Source organism: Malus sylvestris, chromosome 4 (genome assembly GCF_916048215.2).
Source record: "Malus sylvestris chromosome 4, drMalSylv7.2, whole genome shotgun sequence".
Classification (NCBI taxonomy): domain Eukaryota; kingdom Viridiplantae; phylum Streptophyta; class Magnoliopsida; order Rosales; family Rosaceae; genus Malus; species Malus sylvestris.
Window position 1 is genome coordinate 16464119 of NC_062263.1, and position 16861 is coordinate 16480979.

General features: G+C 37.9%; 1 protein-coding gene across 1 annotated transcript; it reads right to left on the reverse strand.

The window, feature by feature from the left end:
* Window positions 1-3: 3 nt before the first annotated feature.
* LOC126618150 (uncharacterized) lies at window positions 4-1200 on the reverse strand. Its single transcript, XM_050286241.1, has 2 exons — window positions 505-1200; window positions 4-12 (listed from the first exon to the last, which is right to left on the reverse strand). The coding sequence occupies exons 1-2, from the start codon at window positions 1033-1035 to the stop codon at window positions 4-6; spliced, it is 540 nt and encodes a 179-aa protein (XP_050142198.1). The 5' UTR covers window positions 1036-1200.
* Between the last annotated feature and the right edge of the window lie 15661 nt (window positions 1201-16861).

A 16861-nucleotide genomic window follows, 5' to 3' on the forward strand; every position in this document is an offset into this window, starting at 1 on the left:
GCATCATCCAATCTTAGCCCAAAAATGCTCCAAAGTGCTCCAAAATGTACCTTCTTGCATCCTTGGCCCAAAGAACCTACAAACACACAAAAATGGCTTAAACTACTAACATAACTAAGAACTAAGAACATAAATGCACGAAAACAAACATACTAAGTCGCATAAATATGCTCCTATCACTGGCTAGAGGGCTCGTTGTAGCCCTCTGGCCCTCCAAGGTATTAATATTTTAATGAACAGTACATGACCATATTTGCCTCCATCTCCAACCGAGGGTCAAAGGGTCATAGGGCTCGTTTTAGCTCTGTCACAAAAAACTGTCTCCAACCGAGGGCCAAACATAATTTATTATTTAAATTTAAAAACTACAACAACTTAAATTTAAAACAACAATTTAAATTTAAAAACTACAACTTATATTTAAAAACTACAAATTAAATTTAAAAACAACATTAACTTAAATTTTAAAACTACAACAACTTAAATTTAATATCCAAAATCAACATCATCTTCATCATCTGCCATTGTAGGAGTATAATCAAAGGTAAACAACTGCCGCCGAGTCATAATTTTTTTTTTTTTCGTATCAAAATAGGCCTTATTCTTTGGAGTGTAATTCGAAGTGTTCCTTTCCATATTCTTATCATCCATCTCTTCTTGTATTTGTTTGGCCCGTTCTTCATGCCTACACTTCCTTTCTTCCGCCTCAAGGGCATTTTGCTCTGCAATTAATCGCAATGAGTCCGCCACTTCATGTTGAGCGGCGTAATCATCATTTGCCTTGCCCTTTTCCTTCAACCTTCGCGCCTTGTTTTGTCCCATAGCTCTAGGTATGGAACCTTCACCCGAAGATGGATTTTCTACCCTTGTTTGTTGAATGGTAGGAGATCCATCTTCATCCATATTTGCACCTGAGGTTGCAGTTTCGAACACCGGCGTAGGAGCTCTATGTTGAGGTGGATCTTCAAATAACACCCACCCTTTACAAATTTCCCAACAACTGTGAAACTGAAAGGGTTTCAAGCTGCTCTCCATATACAATTCCTCCACTTGGCGTACCTAGAAAATATAATTACAAAAATTAAAGGAAATTAATTTATGAAATTAAATGTAATATAATTGAATATTTAAAATAAATTGTGAAAACACTTACTTCGTCTTAGTAATTAGCACCACTTTCATGTCTACTTGCGGCTGCTAACAATGCTTGATGCCATTTCTTCAAACTTGGTTGAAGATGTTTCTTCCGTTTGAAGAGCAACTCTCGTAATTTTGGATATTCAATGGAGTGGTGCCTTCATAGAACTCTAAGTATTTTTTGGACACATGAGTCCAAACACCGTCATTTGTTTGACAATTCCCCCTCACACTATCTTCCAACACCCATCTATAAGCCTTGCAAAGAGCTTCATCTTCTTTTCAGGTCTAAGCCCTACCTTTCATTGCAGACGAGGCCATTTGAAAATTATTGAAAAAATTGAAGGATAGATTTTTGAAAGAGGAAAGAAAGTATGAGAATTGAAATGGTGTAGGAATGGTGAAAATTTTGTGAGGAATGGTGGATGAATGGTTTAGGTATTTATAGGGAAAAAAAATTAGAATTTTTAAGAATTAAAAAAAAAAATTGTCCCAAAAAACCAAAAAAAAATAAAAAAATTTGAATCCAACGGTAACTGGTGTCAGCTAGCCGTTGGATTCAAAAAAAAATTTAAGCATTCTTGTCAGATATAACCAACAGGAATAAATTTATATTAAATATATTCCTGTGGGTTATATCCGATAGGATTGCTAGAATTTCTGGCCAGCCTCGAGCTAGCTGGCTGGCTGCATGCGGCCAACCCTTTGGCCATTTGGCCTTTTTAGATTTCATGGGGTCCACGAGCCTCTGGCCTAACCCTCGGTTGAAGATGGTTTTCGGGCTATTTTCGGCCCTATAGACCCTTCGGTTGGAGATGGTTTTTGAACTATTTTCGGCCCTCTAAACCCTTCGGTTGGAGATGGCCTTATGTTTATTTACTTCATAGTAAAGATGAAACCTTGGATATGTTTAAGACATATAAGGCTGAAGTTGAGAATCAACTTAACAAGAAGATTAAAGTCTTAAGGTCTGATAAGGAGGAGAATATGAATCTCATCCCTTTGCTGAAATTTATGCCACACATGGCATAATTCATCAAACAACAGCTCCCTATACACTGCAACAAAACGGTGTTGCCGAACGAAAAAATAGGACTTTTAAAGACATGATCAATTCCATGTTGAATAGCTCTGGGCTTCCACACAATTTTTTGGGGTGAAGCTTTACTTACTACAAATAAAATTTTGAATCGTATTCCACCAAAACGAGATAGGAGTCACCATATGAATTATGGAAAGGAAGAACCCCAATGTTTAAATTGCTTAAAGTGTGGGGTTGCTTGGCAAAAGTACATGTTCAATTGCCAAAGAGAACAAAATTAGGGCCTAAAACCATAGATGTGTTTTTATTGGTTTTGCATCTAATAGTTCAACTTATAGATTCTTAGTTTTTCATTCTGAAATAAGCGATATACATGTCAATACTATTATAGAATCTATAAATGCAATATTTTTTTAGGATATATTTCCATACAAAATGGGCAAGTCTAATTTCTTGAAAAAAAAGATTACATGATGATGTATCTGAGGTTAATGACGAACCTCTAAAACAAGATGATGGTTCATCCTCGTCTAGAGTTCAAGAAGAAGAAGAAGAACTTGAACCTAGAAGGAGTAAAAAGACAAAAATTCGAAAGGACTTTGAGCCTGATTTTGTGACCTTATTAACTATGACAGAACCTCAATCATTCAAAGAGGCCATTTCCACTCTCGAAGCTCCATTTTGGAAGGATGCAGTTAACGGTGAAGTAGATTCCATTATGCCAAATCATACATGGGAATTAGTCGATTTGCCCCTGGCAATAAGCCAATTGGGTACAAATGGATCTTTAATAAGAAATTAAAACCAGATGGTACAATTGACAAATATAAGGTTCGCTTGGTAGCTAAATGATACCGTCAAATACATGGTTGGAATTTCTTTGATACATACTCGCCTGTAACGAAAATTACTTCTGTTGATGCACAAAATCAGCAAGGACTTTGGTACAACAGAACATGTTAAGTTTGTGACCTTCGCTAGATTGCTTCGGTCACTAGTGTGGATAAGCATGTCAATGGATAGAGACAGGGAAGCAAACACAAGATGTACGTGGTTCACCCAGATTGGCTACGTCCACGGAGTAGAGGAGTTCTTATTAATTGTGAAGGGTTTACACAAGTACATAGGTTCAAGCTTTCCTTTAGTAAGTACTAGTGAATGATTTAGTACAAATGACATTAGGAAATATTGTGGAAGAATGATCTCCTTTTATAGAAGAGAGTTTCTAGCCTTGTTCTGACATTGACACGTGTCGTGTTGTGATTGGTTTCCGATGTTAACACGTGTCGCGCTATGATTGGCTTCTGATGTCGACACGTGTCGCTCTGTGATTGGCCTCTTGGTTGGAGGGAAACTCTTTTGGGTCCTTGACGGTATAACGTTGATCGGTGCTCGGTAGTTTCGGGATTGGTCAAGTGTGGTACAAACAGTGCTCCCCTAAGTTCCCAAGTGAGGGAAGCTCCTCGGTTGGGGACTTGCAAGATCCAAGCCGCTGAGTAATCACGAAACTTCTAAGTATCGAAGTGTGGTATTGTCTTCACTTGCCTTATCTGTCTCATATGTAGATGTGGCATCTTCTCTGGAAGTACTTTTCCTCCATCCAAGGATGGTATCTTTAACCGATGAAGATGCACAAGGTAATGTATCAATTTCACTTGAAGCTTACTTGTAGTTTCAAGCTTAGTCAAGTGCGATATAAACCGTATAGTAGGAGTCCCCCAAGTCGCCGAGTTAGGAGATTTGCCAAAGGAGGTAACAGACAAGGTAAACAATCAGACTTCTAAGTAAACAACCTGGATCAGAGGTTTGACTTCAACTTCCGGTTGATTGTTCTCATTCTCCTTGTGTCATAAACAGCAACAAGGATAAAGAGAAGCAAATGGAGAAGAGATGATATGAGATACTTTTGCTTTTGAAGAAGTAACTTTCCACAGGCTTATTCTTGAACTGGGCTGGAGGGTTTTCTGGTTTCCTTCAGAGTATAAGGCCAACTCAAGAATTTGAGGGTCAAAACAAGTCCATCAAATCTAGAGTACGTTCGGCCCTGATGATATGGGATACTTTTGAGGTTGACAAAGTAGTGGATGTATCGGCACGTGTTTTGTTACACTTGTCTCCACATGCTTCCTTGTATCATTCTCACTTGCCCTATATGTTCCTCAGGCAGATGTGGTATCTTCTCTGGAAGCATAAGATGTTGAAGATGAGTACTCAAGAGCAATGCTAGGTAAGTAATCAGGCAGTCAGTTCCTGATTGGAAGCTTGATTCCAAGTGCTGACTGATTGCTCTCTTTCTCCTTGTCTTGCAAATAAGAACAAGGCCAAAGGAAAAGACAGGGAAAAAGCATGATATGGGATACTCTTACTTTTAACCCTGATGATATGTGATACTCTTACTCTGGTGTGGCTTGTTTGCAGAGGTATTATTGGGAGGAAAATAAGCTGAGTATTTTGAGAAACTCTGCTGAAAGTGCCCTCTCGGATGTGAAGAAAAGTTGAGCATTTTTTTTATTTGCAGGTCTGCCTGGCTGTGGAGGATAAAGGTCGACATATATAGGAGTCTCCCTAACAACAAGTAGTAGTGCTATTCTTTTACCTTTCTTGGTCATAGCAATGTAGTGGGAGCTGCAAGCTTCATGTGTTTTAACTTTGTCAGAGCACTTTGAAAAAGTGGTCTATGGTATCTGGAAAGCTGATGTTGTGTGTGAAGATTGCAGACAAGCTTTATCCAAGGAAATCTGGCTCTCGAAGTTCGGAGAGTGTCGCCTCTTCGATTTTAGAACAAGCAATCTTGTCGGGGATCTGGCTCTCAAGATTCAGAGAACGGTGCCTTTTCGATTTTTGAGAAAGCAATCTTGTTGGGAGTCTGACTCTTGAGATTCAGAGTGTAGTGTCTCTTCAATTTTTAAGAAAGTAATCCTATTGGGAGTCTGGCTCTTGAGATTCTGGCTCTCGAGATTCGGAGGGTGGTGCCTCTTCGATTTTTAAGCACATAATCATGTTGGGAGTCTGGCTCTCGAGATTCGAAGAGCGGTGCCTCTTTAATTTTTGAGCACGTAATCCTATTGGGAGTCTGGCTCTCGAGATTCGGAGGGTGGTGTCTCTTCGATTTTTGAGCACGTAATCCTGTTGGGAGTCTGGCTCTCGAGATTTGGAGAGCGGTGCCTCTTCAATTTTTGAGCAAGTAATCTTGTTGGGAGTGTTTTCTCGAATGTGAGTAAAGGTTAGGCATTTTTGCCAGTCTGCCTTGCCACAGAGCACGAAGGTTGACACATATTGGGACTTTCTAGTTATCAAGCAGTGGTGCTGTTCCTTTACCCTTGTGGGTAATAGTAAGGTAGCTGGACCTTCAAAATTTATGTGTCTAACCTTTGTCAGAGATCTTTGGCAAAGTTATCTGTGGTACCCAAGGAGCTGATGTTGAGTGTGGAAAGTGGTGCCTCTTCGGAATCCGGATAGTGGTGCCTCTTCGATTTTTGAACCACCGGCCCTGTTGCCCTTTCTTTTATAAGGGCACCAATTGTGTGCAAGAAGTACATTCATAGAGTTATTGCTTGTAGGAAATTTTCCCTTACTTCAGAGATTTATTGCACCTCATTTCTCCTTCATCATTTCTGAGAATGTCTGGCCTATCCGACCGTCGTTTTGACCTGAACTTTGGTGAAGAGGCAGCCATGCCTTCTCAAGACAACATATGGCACCCATCCTTCTTATCCCTTACTGGTCATCTTACCGTTAGAGACTCTGTGATGAAGAATAATATGACCGCTGCGGTGGTGGCCAGGAACTTACTCACTCCCAAAGATAACAGACTACTTTCCAAACGGTCTGATAAGTTGGCTGTTAAGGATTCTCTGGCTCTCAGTGTTCAGTGTGCAGGTTCTGTGTCTAATATGGCCCAACGCCTATTTGCTCGAACCCGCCAAGTTGAATCATTAGCGGCTGAAGTGATAAGTCTCAAACAGGAGATCAGAGGGCTCAAACATGAGAATAAACAGTTACATAGGCTCGCACATGACTATGCTACAAACATGAAGAGGAAGCTCGACCAGCTGCCGGAATCTGATGGTCAAATTTTACTTGATCATCAGAGGTTTATGAGTTTGTTCCAAAGGCATTTATTGCCTTCGTCTTCTGGGGTTGTACCACGTAATGAAGCTCCAAATGATCAACCTTCCGTGCCTCTTCCTTCTGGGGTTCTGCCTAGTACTGAGGCTCCGAATAATCACCCTCTTGTTCCTGCTCTTTCTGGGGCTCTACCGACTGCTGAGACTTCTCCTGAGCAACCTTTGTGAAGTCTCCCTCTTGTTTGTTTATTTTGATTCATGTATATGTACATATTTATAACTTATCAGAGATATCAATAAACAAGCTTTGCTTCATTTCAACGAATTATGTTAAATACACCAAGGCCTTCTTCACTAAGTTCTTTGAATTTTTCCTTTTGTTGAATCTTGTATGTTGAAGCTTTGTGAGTGAAGCATGTAGGTTGAGGTAGTGCTCCCTTAATTTCCCGAGTGAGGAAAACTTCTCTGTTGGAGACTTGAAAAAATCCAAGTCACTAAGTGGTCGTGACGCTTCCAAGTATCAAGGTGCAGTAGCATATGGTAGGAGTCCTCCAAGTCTCCGGTCAAGGGAGTTGACGAAGGAGGTGTCTTGCTAGTAGCCAAGTTTCCAAAGTAACAAAACTTCACCATTTTCCTTTCTAAGTAGTAGCCCAAACTCCTCCTTCATATATATTTGTTATGAAAGTTGTTAGGCCCAAAGAAGAGGAGGCGGCCTAGACAATTTTTTTTTTTTTTTTTTTTTTAATTTTCGAATTTTTGAATTTTCAAATTTCTGAATTTTCGAATTTTCGAATTTCCGAAAATATATATATATATTTTAAGCTTTATAGATGAAGTTTTGCAGGTGAAACTTTGAGGTTGAAGCTTTGTTGGGTACCATGAATTGATTTTGCTTCACACTATCTTGATCAAGATAGTGTGAAGCTTTTGTGTTGAAGCATTGTAGGTGAAGCTTTTGTAGGTGAAGCTTTTGTGTTGAAGCTTTGTAGGTGAAGCTTTTGTAGGTGAAGCTTTTGTGGGTGAAGCTTTTGTGGTGGGTGAAGCTTTTGTGGTGGGGGAAGCTTTTGTGGGTGAAGCTTTTGTGGTGGGGGAAGCTTTTGTGGGTGAAGTTTTTATGGTGGGGGAAGCTTTTGTGGGTGAAGCTTTTGTGGTGGGGGAAGCTTTTGTGGGTGAAGTTTTTATGGTGGGGGAAGCTTTTGTGGGTGAAGCTTTTGTTGGTGAAGCTTTTAAGGGTGAAGCTTTTGTAGGTGAAACTTTTGTGGTGGGTGAAGCTTTTGTTGGTGAAGCTTTTGTTGGTGAAGCTTTTGTAGGTGAAGCTATTGTGGGTGAAGCTTTTGTAGGTGAAGCTTTTGTGGTGGGTGAAGCTTTATGGGTGAAGCTTTTATAGGTGAAGCTATTGTGGGTGAAGTTTTTGTGGACGTGGCCCAAACCTTGGGGTGAACCATGATACATCTTATGTTATTTACATTACTTGCAGATTCACGGTCGGATTTACGTTGTTCTAAGACCTCCGGTTTTGTGAATCAACAACTTCAATAAGACTGTTAATTGCTATAACTACACTCCATAACATGAAAATACATCAAATGGATGTAAAGATTGCATTCTTAAATTGAGACTTAGATGAGGAAATATATATGGAACAACCCGAGGGGTTTGTGGTTAAAGGTCAAGAACACAAAGTTTGTAAACTTGTGAAATCGCTATATTGGCTTAAACAAGTTCCAAAGCAATGGCATGAAAAATTTGACCATATTATGATCACACATGAGTTTAAGATAAATGAGTGTGATAAGTGTGTCTACACAAAAACTCAAAATAATGCTTGTGTTATGTTGTGTTTATATGTATTTGATATGCTTATAATGGGAACTAACAAAGAGATAATAAATTGGACCAAGAAGATACTAAAATCGAGTTTCGATATGAAAGATCTTGGTCTAGTTGATGTGATTCTTGGTATAAAAATCAAAAGAAACCAAGAAGGTTATACTCTTACACAATCCCATTATATAGAAGCTACACTTCAAAAATATGGTCATTTGGAAAGTAAAGATGCAATTACTTCTTTTGATGCCAATAGAAAACTAAAGAAAAATAGTGGTGATGCTATATCTCAATGTGAATATTCACAAGTTATTGGAAGCCTTATGTACATTATGAACTGTACAAGGCCTGATATAGCATACTCAGTGAGTAGACTGAGTAGATATACATGCAATCCTGGGCATGATCATTGGGAAGCTTTAATTCGAGTACTGAGATACTTAAAGCATACAATGAATTATGGATTGCATTATCTGAGGTATCCTTTTGTGCTTGAAGGATTTATTGATGTGAATTGGATATCCGATAGTATTGATACGAAATCCACAAATGTATATGTATTTACTTTGGGAAGAGCAGCAATATCTTGGAAATCTTCCAAACAAACGTGCATAGCCCGATCAACGATGGAATCAGAATTTATAGCTCTCGACAAGGCTGGAGAAGAAGTTAAGTGGCTAAGAGATTTTTTGGAAAATGTTCCCATATGACCTAAACTTGTAACGGTATGTATCCACTGTGATAATTTAGCTGCACAATATCGAGCGAAAAATAGTGTATACAATGGGAAGTCTAGACAAATTAGATGAAGGCATAATACAATAAAGCAATGGCTCTCTAGTGGTGTAATTTCTATTGACTATGTCAAGTCAAAAGATAATATTGCGGATCCGCTTACTAAAGGTTTATCTAGAGAGCAAGTTAAGCATACATCGAGGGGAATGGGTTTAAAGCCAATAAAGTAAAATGAAACTGCCAAATGGAAACCTAACCCAGTTGATTGGAGATCCCATGGTCTAGGTTCAATATGCAAACTCGTTTGGCTAGATTCAAAGAAGAAACACACTTACATACCCATTCCTATGATGGAAGAAGTATGGTGACTTCTGATGGGTGTAGGATATATTAATTTAATGATATTGATACTTGTTAATCAAGTGGAATAGTAGCAGCCTATTCTTAATCAATATGACCTATATGAGAGTAAATGTGGGGTTGCATTTATGAGAATTATATGGCTACATTCTCTAAAGCTCTCATGAATCCGGGATTTGTTAAGGACCAAAATGAACACAAACGTATGAATTTGCAATGTATTGGTGTGACATATGTTTTGCTTATTGTCTTGGTTTACTGCGGAGATGAACAGTTCAAGATTTTATATTCACTGCTTCATCTAGTGAATCCGATGAGTATATACTAAGGTAAGTTCAAGTCCAAAAGACACATCTCCTTATGTGTATCACATCTATTGTTTACTCTCATTTTTACCTTACCCTAGGACCTAATAGTCGGCTCAAAATGTGGGGTATTGTTGGATTTTTGAGCTCCTTTAGTCCCACATCAGGGAACTCAAGGGAACTTGAGGTCCTTCTATTAAGTTAGTCACCTTTATTAGTGAGTAGGTATTGAACCATTTGGGATGAGGATTGAGGTTTGGGCCACTAATTGTGTGGTTTACGCTTGATGATTATACCATTATATTAATATAAATTAATATTAATTAATCAAGACAAGGGCCTTGGGGCACTTGGGGCCTAAGAAGTTAAAATTAATCAGATTTATTAATTTTAATTTTGAATTAAGTTTTAAATTAAATTAATTTAAAACATTTTGATTAATAGACACAACTGTTCGGAAAGAGTTGTGTGGTTTTAGATACTTCCAAAAGGTATTTGAAGAGGTATGAAAGAGTCTATATAACTGAAGTCTCAGTTCCATCGTATATCATCTTTTCTTTTTCCCACGTATATCATCTTTTCTTTTTCCCATCTCTCCTTTACAAAACTTTATAGAGAGTAAACACACAAAGCAATTCACCAAAATTCTATAATTCAATACGGGTTGTAGAATTAAATAGTTATCCTGGTTGAGCAAACATCGTAGAACCACAAGCACAAGAGTGGGACGAAAATACGTTCGAAGAACATAGCTTTTGTGCTAGCCTCTATCTGTGATTTGATTAAGTTAGTATCAATTTAAATTCCCATTTTTATTTCTGTTATTTCATTCTGTATTACAAGTATATTTTGCTAATAAAGAATTAGTATTTCAATTTTTGTTATTTTGTTTATTTTCTGAATTGTTCTCCAATATATCTTGAACATTTTATCACATAATCCAAAGTGGTCAAAGCGTCGTCAGTGGGGCTAACTAAACAAGTGAGCGAAGTAGAGGAGAAAGTAAAAACGAGAAACAGTGGTTCCAAGCGTGTGATACGACAGAAAAGCGGGCCCTTGCATTGCATTTGCATCACCCAACATGAGCTTTCTGTTTCCATTTTTCTCATCAACCAAACATTAAACAAATGTTGTGAATAATATGTGGATGGCCCACATGAATAGTTTGTTACTATTTATGCACAGTATTTTCACTATTCATTTGTGGAAAATTTGTAAAGTGAATAGTGTTCTCTTTTTGTTTATAAAATGAATGAGAGATGAAGAAGGCTGAAAGACATATGGGAGAGATAGGAAGGAAGAAAGGATGAGAGAAAGAGAGAGGAAGAGGACAGGAGATAATAGAGAGAGTTATCTTTGTACTCCTATTATTCCAAATTATAATGAAAGCACCACTGCTGCCCCAAGGACGTACTCCAGTCACACTGACTGTAGAGGAACCTCGTAAATTTTGTGTCTTGTTTCATTTATTCCACTGCACCCATCATCGATTTTACAACACGTTATCAGCACGAGAAGCTCTCATGTCAGTGGAAAGCACAACGCCATAAATCCGATGACCTACCTCTCACCTCAGCTAGCCAAAAAATCACATAATAAAAGGTATGTCCATTTTTTGTCTCTCCCACTGCGCCTGAAGTGCCTCACCAAATTCCAATGAGAATTGAAATTTAGAACGACCTGAAGTCGTCAAGAGATGAGAAAACTCATACTTGACAATTGGTTTCTAGAGATCCAGAAGAATCTCATCAGTCTTGGAAACCCAGATCACATCGTTTTCGATGGATCTCGAGAACTCCCATGAATACTTGATTGTCTGAGATGGCGATGGCAAAAATGAATCCACATAAGCTTCCCTTTCTTGTGCCTCCATCAACCCCGCTGTCATCTATGTCTCTGTATGGAGGTTCTTGCTTCGCGATGCCATGTTCCCTGGGTCATGCAAGAACAACGCCAATCTCTAGTAGCCTTTTTGGATTGAATTAGTTTTGTGTGACCTCCACAACAACCCAGCTGGTCCTGGATTTCGAGACTGGTAGAGACAGACAAAGAAATAAAAAAAAGGAAGTTTATGGAATATGTATGGCACCATCTGAAAAAGTCAATAGTGCATGGCACCATTTGAAAAAGAAAGAAACAAAAAGTTTTGGTGTCTGGTGCATATGCACCATCTAGATAATAAAATAAACGGAATAAAACCAAAAGTTTTTGGAATAGTACAACATGTGAATGAATAAGAAAATAATTAAATAAAATAAAAGGTAAAGGTTTTTGGATGGTGTTACACCATCTGAAAAGAAAGAAGAAAAAATATATATATTTATTTATGTGAATGGTGTTGGCTTAAAACACTTTCACAAGTTTTATTTATTTAAAGCAATTTATTTACAGTGGGTAGAATTATTACCATTTGCTTTAAAGCTTTGATATTTATGTACATGGTGTTGGTTTAAAGCCCATGTCACAAGTTCTATTTACTTTAAAGCAATTTATTTATCATGGACGATTTTACCGCTACTGCTTTAAGTTTTGATACTGCTTTAAGTTTTTATTTATGTGAATGGTGCTTAATTAAAGCCCTTGTCACAAGCTTTATTTACTTAAATGCTATTTATTTACTATGGCTGGATTTACCGCCTATTGCTTTAGTTTATTTATTGTACTTACCTTTTTGTTACGATAAGTATATATAGGGCCCAAACTTCCTTGATCAGATCAGAACCTGAAGTTTCTTGATCCTCATCATATAAAATGATTGGAAGTTCCATCACGCAAAAAGATCAGGTATGAAGTCCTTTGATGCTGAAGATCAGGACATGAAATTCCTTGGTGAGTATCGTAAGTTTGAAGTGCTGCAGTGCCTCAACTTAATTGTAATAAAAGCCATAAGAGTCTTAGTCTACAGACTATTTAATAAGGACCAGAAGTTCCTTATGTCCATACTCAAAATGGTTTAGCAAAAGCATTTATTAAGAGGATGAAATTGATTACCCGCACTCTGCTCATGAAAACGAAATTGCCAATTTTGACATGGGGACATATCATTTTACATAATTCACTCTTAAGTTTGGTTGAGACCAGTTACCAACCATCGATATTTCTCAGTACAACTTGTGTTTAGGCACCAGCCAAACATTACACATTTACGAGTTTTTGGTTGTGTTATCTATGTGCCTATTGCACTGCCACAACGTACTGAAATGAGGCATCATCACTGATTGGGCATTGATGTTGATCACCATCTATCATTCAATATTTGGAACCCTTGACTAGGGATATGTTTACCACATGGTTTACGGACTGTCATTTTGATAAGACAATTTTCCCGCCGTTAAGGGGAGAAAATATCATTCCAAAAGAACGATGAGAAAATATCATTCCACAAGAATGATGAGAAAAGACCATTCCAGAAGAACAAAGAGAATTTGTCTTATGATTCACGAAGCAATCAATGAGAAAATGAAGTAAGAATAATTGAATGATGCAACGAAAGTGATGAAATCATATACACTTGCTGCAAATGTGCCTATAAGAATTGATGTCCCTGTTAGACAAAATTATGATGCAGTAAATGATTTATTTGTTGCACACCTGAAGCGTGGCAGACCCTTAGATCCAAAAGGTTCGTTCATTCGAAAGAAGAAGAATATGGCACTACTAAACTATTGCATTCCCGAAGCATAACTGTTGCATGCAAGAAGCATGACAGTCGCCGCATGGATATACGTCCTATAAAGGACAATCCGCGGACATGGGAATGTTGATGTCTCATGCATGGAGCATGATAGCCATATAGGTTCCAATGACTCAACTCCCGGAAGTGGAGATTAAAATCCAAGCTTTATAATGCTCTAGAAGAGGTTATGATCTGCATTCTCTAAATTACGACTATCCTGGAAGAGATAGTGTAATGCCCTTGAAGAGGCAATGGATATCCAAAGAAATAAAAAGCTTTTATGCATGTGCATGCACATGAGAATATAGGATCATACATTGATGATAACCAATGGTAATTTTGGTTTTTACAAGTTACTATTAAATTCATCAATGAGCTGTATTGATATTGAGTCCCGTTCTTTTTCAACAAAATTATTGGCCAAAATGGAGAAAGACAATTCCATTACAATTTTGTAAGAACGTGAAAAAATGGACCTATATATTTGAATATAATACAAATAGCCAAAAAATGTTGAACCAAGGAGGTTACATTGGGCATTTGTAATACAGTGAAATACACTCACATGATATGACACAAGGTATTGAAACCTGAAATTATACTCTTGTAAACAAGTTCATATGAATGGAGAATTATATACGAAGAGTTGTGAGTCGCCCACATCATATCTCCGTAAGTAAATCCCTCAAGTATACATAGGAGCAAATTGCTCTGTATAAATTCCAAAAGAAAATGTGTCATAAAGTGTAGAAAATCCCTGAAGGATTCAAATTGCTTGAAGTAAGCCCCCGAAGGGTAAAGCATAAATTATGTACTCAATACCAATGGATGGTATAAATTGCCTTAGTGAGTACTATCATTATGATATTGTTGCAACATATTAAAATCTCTTGCAAGAGTCAATGACATTAAATTAGAACTCTTGAAGAGTTAATGATATTAAATTGAGACTCCTAAAGAGTCAAGAAAAAATATAAAGTGTTAAGAGAAATATTGTCTCGAGCTACAAATCGAACAATTTACCAACACGAATCTTATCGATGATGTTAAAGAACCATATGGATTGAAGATTATGAGTTGAATACTCAAGTGATGTAGACACTAAGAATGATCATTTATCTTCGTGAGGGTAAAGATAAATTGATATTTGGTCCAGAAGTACCACATCTTAGTGAAGTATATGCTTTATTGTATTTAGCACAATACACTGAATGAAATAAAGCTTATCTATTAATATCTTCGAGAAATTACAGATATGTACATACATATGAGTTAAAACAAACAAACAGGATGGAGCCTTCACAAAGGTTGCTCATGTGAAGCCTCAGTACTCGGATGTACCCTAGAAGGGGGAGGCAATGGAGATTGATCATGTGGCACCCCAATACTTGGCAAAACACTAGAAGGGGAAGGCATCAGTTGCTTTCGAAATCTAGCAACGAAACTCGGGTGATCATTTTGAATCCGACTTTCGGATTCTTGCAGCTGGTCAAGCTTTCTTTTCATGGTCGTAGAGTAATTATTTGCAAACACGTGTAACACTTTATTCTCATGCTTGAGCACTTTGATCTCTTGTTTAAGACTTGCCACCTCAGCCATCAATGATTCAACTTGGCGAGTTTAAGCAAGTAGGCGTTGGCCCATATTGGATACAGAGCCCGCACACTGAACACTAAGAGCCAAGAAGTCTTGAACAGCTAACTTATCAGACCGTTTTGAAAGGATCCTGTTATCCTTTGGAGTGAGAAGATTCCTAACTACCATAGTACCGGTTATGTTATTCTTCATCACAGAGTCCCTAACAGTAAGAAGACCATTAGAAGATAAGAAGGACAAGCGCCATATATTATCCTGAAGCTGCTCATCTGTATCACTTCTAAGACTCAAATCTAAGCAAATGTTAGGTAGGCAAGTCATTTTTAGAAATGATGAAGGAAAAATGAGGTCAAGTAAAATTTTAGAAGTGCAAGAATGAGGAAATTTCTATAGGCAGCAACTTTCTGAGAATACTCTTAAACACAATTGATGTCTTTATAAAAGAAGAGGCAACATAGCCACTCGTTCAAAGATCGAAGAGGCACCGCTCTTTGAATTTCAAAAGCCAAATTTTCCTGAATAAAGTTCGTTAGCATTTTTCAAACGCAATCTCAACCTTTTTGGATATCGCATGCAACTTTGTCAAAGATCTCTGACAAAGTTGAAAACGTGTAAATCTTACTATTCTAATTACACCATAGTTGCTGACAAGAGTAAAGGCACATCACCATTACCTTCTATTGAAAAATCTCTATATATGTCGATCTCCGTTCTCCACAACAAGGCAGACCTGCAAGAATACCTAACTCTTCCTCATCTCCGAGAATGCATCTTCAACAAAGCATCTCGAAATACTCAGTTTTCTTCCTCTCCGAGAATACCTCTTCAAAACAAGTCATACCAGAGCAAGAGTATCTCATATCTTTAAGGATGAGAGCAAGAGTATCTCATATCATCCAATCTCCCTGTCTTTTCCTTTGTCCTTGTTCTTACCTGCAAAGACAAGGATAAAGAAAGTAATATGTCGGAACCTCCACTCAAACTCCCTGTAAGGAACAGACTGCTTGGAACCTTTCCTGATTGCTTACCAAGTATTGCTCTTGAGTAGCCATCTTCAACTGTTGTTGAAGCTGGGTCTCCAGTCACCAAGAAGTGATGAACCATCCAAATGCAAGGGTTGCATTCCACTCCTGCATCAGAGGGCAAATATTGCAGGAGAATATGCCACACATGCATGGGGGAAAACCAAGGAAAATACTACTTGAGCAAGGGGAGCAAGTAAGGCAAGTGAAAATGATACATTGAAGCATGTGGAGACAAGCGCAACAAACACGTGCTGATTCATCCCCGACAAAATCGAAGATTACTTGCCACGTGAAGCTCCTCATGGTCTAATTTCATTCAAGATCAAACCTCGAAGCCCTTGAAGAAATCACAAGTCTGATTCAAGATCAAGTGTCCACCACCTTTGAATCAAAATCCGCTCCAGATAAAAGAAGTAAATTCAGACCTTTGGGGTACGTCTAGTAGAAGGCCCTCCAACCCAGTTCAAGAAAAAGCCTGTGGAAAGTTAACAACAAGTAAAGCACCTCTTTCGGCAACTCTCCCCGCTAAGAGACTGAAGCATAATGATCAGTGATCAGCCTAAATGATTTGAAATCAGGGGGAGATACTCATCATGGGGAGCATTCAAAACAGATCAAGATTTTAAAGATTCAATCAAAGACTTATGGCCATCCAAAGGGGAGTGTTGTGAATAATATGTGGATGGCCCACATGAATAGTTTGTTACTATTTATGCACAGTATTTTCACTATTCATTTGTGGAAAATTTGTAAAGTGAATAGTGTTCTCTTTTTGTTTATAAAATGAATGAGAGATGAAGAAAGTTGAAAGACCTACGGGAGATATAGGAAGGAAGAAAGGATGAGAGAAAGAGAGGAAGAGGATAGGGGATAATAGAGAGAGTTATCTTTGTACTCCTATTATTCCAAATTATAATGGAAGCACCACTACTGCCCCGAGGACGTACTCCAGTCACACTGACTGTAGAGGAACCTCGTAAATTTTGTGTCTTGTTTCATTTATTCCACTGCGCCCATCGTTGATTTTACAACAACAAATAAATTGTTTCACTATAAATCCTGTCTATCTAGAATATGATTCAAAAGTTTCT

What these genes read in the sequence shown, in the direction of transcription:
- LOC126618150 (XM_050286241.1), bottom strand. Translation starts at nt 1,035, where the DNA reads ATGGAGAGCAGCTTGAAACCCTTTCAGTTTCACAGTTGTTGGGAAATT.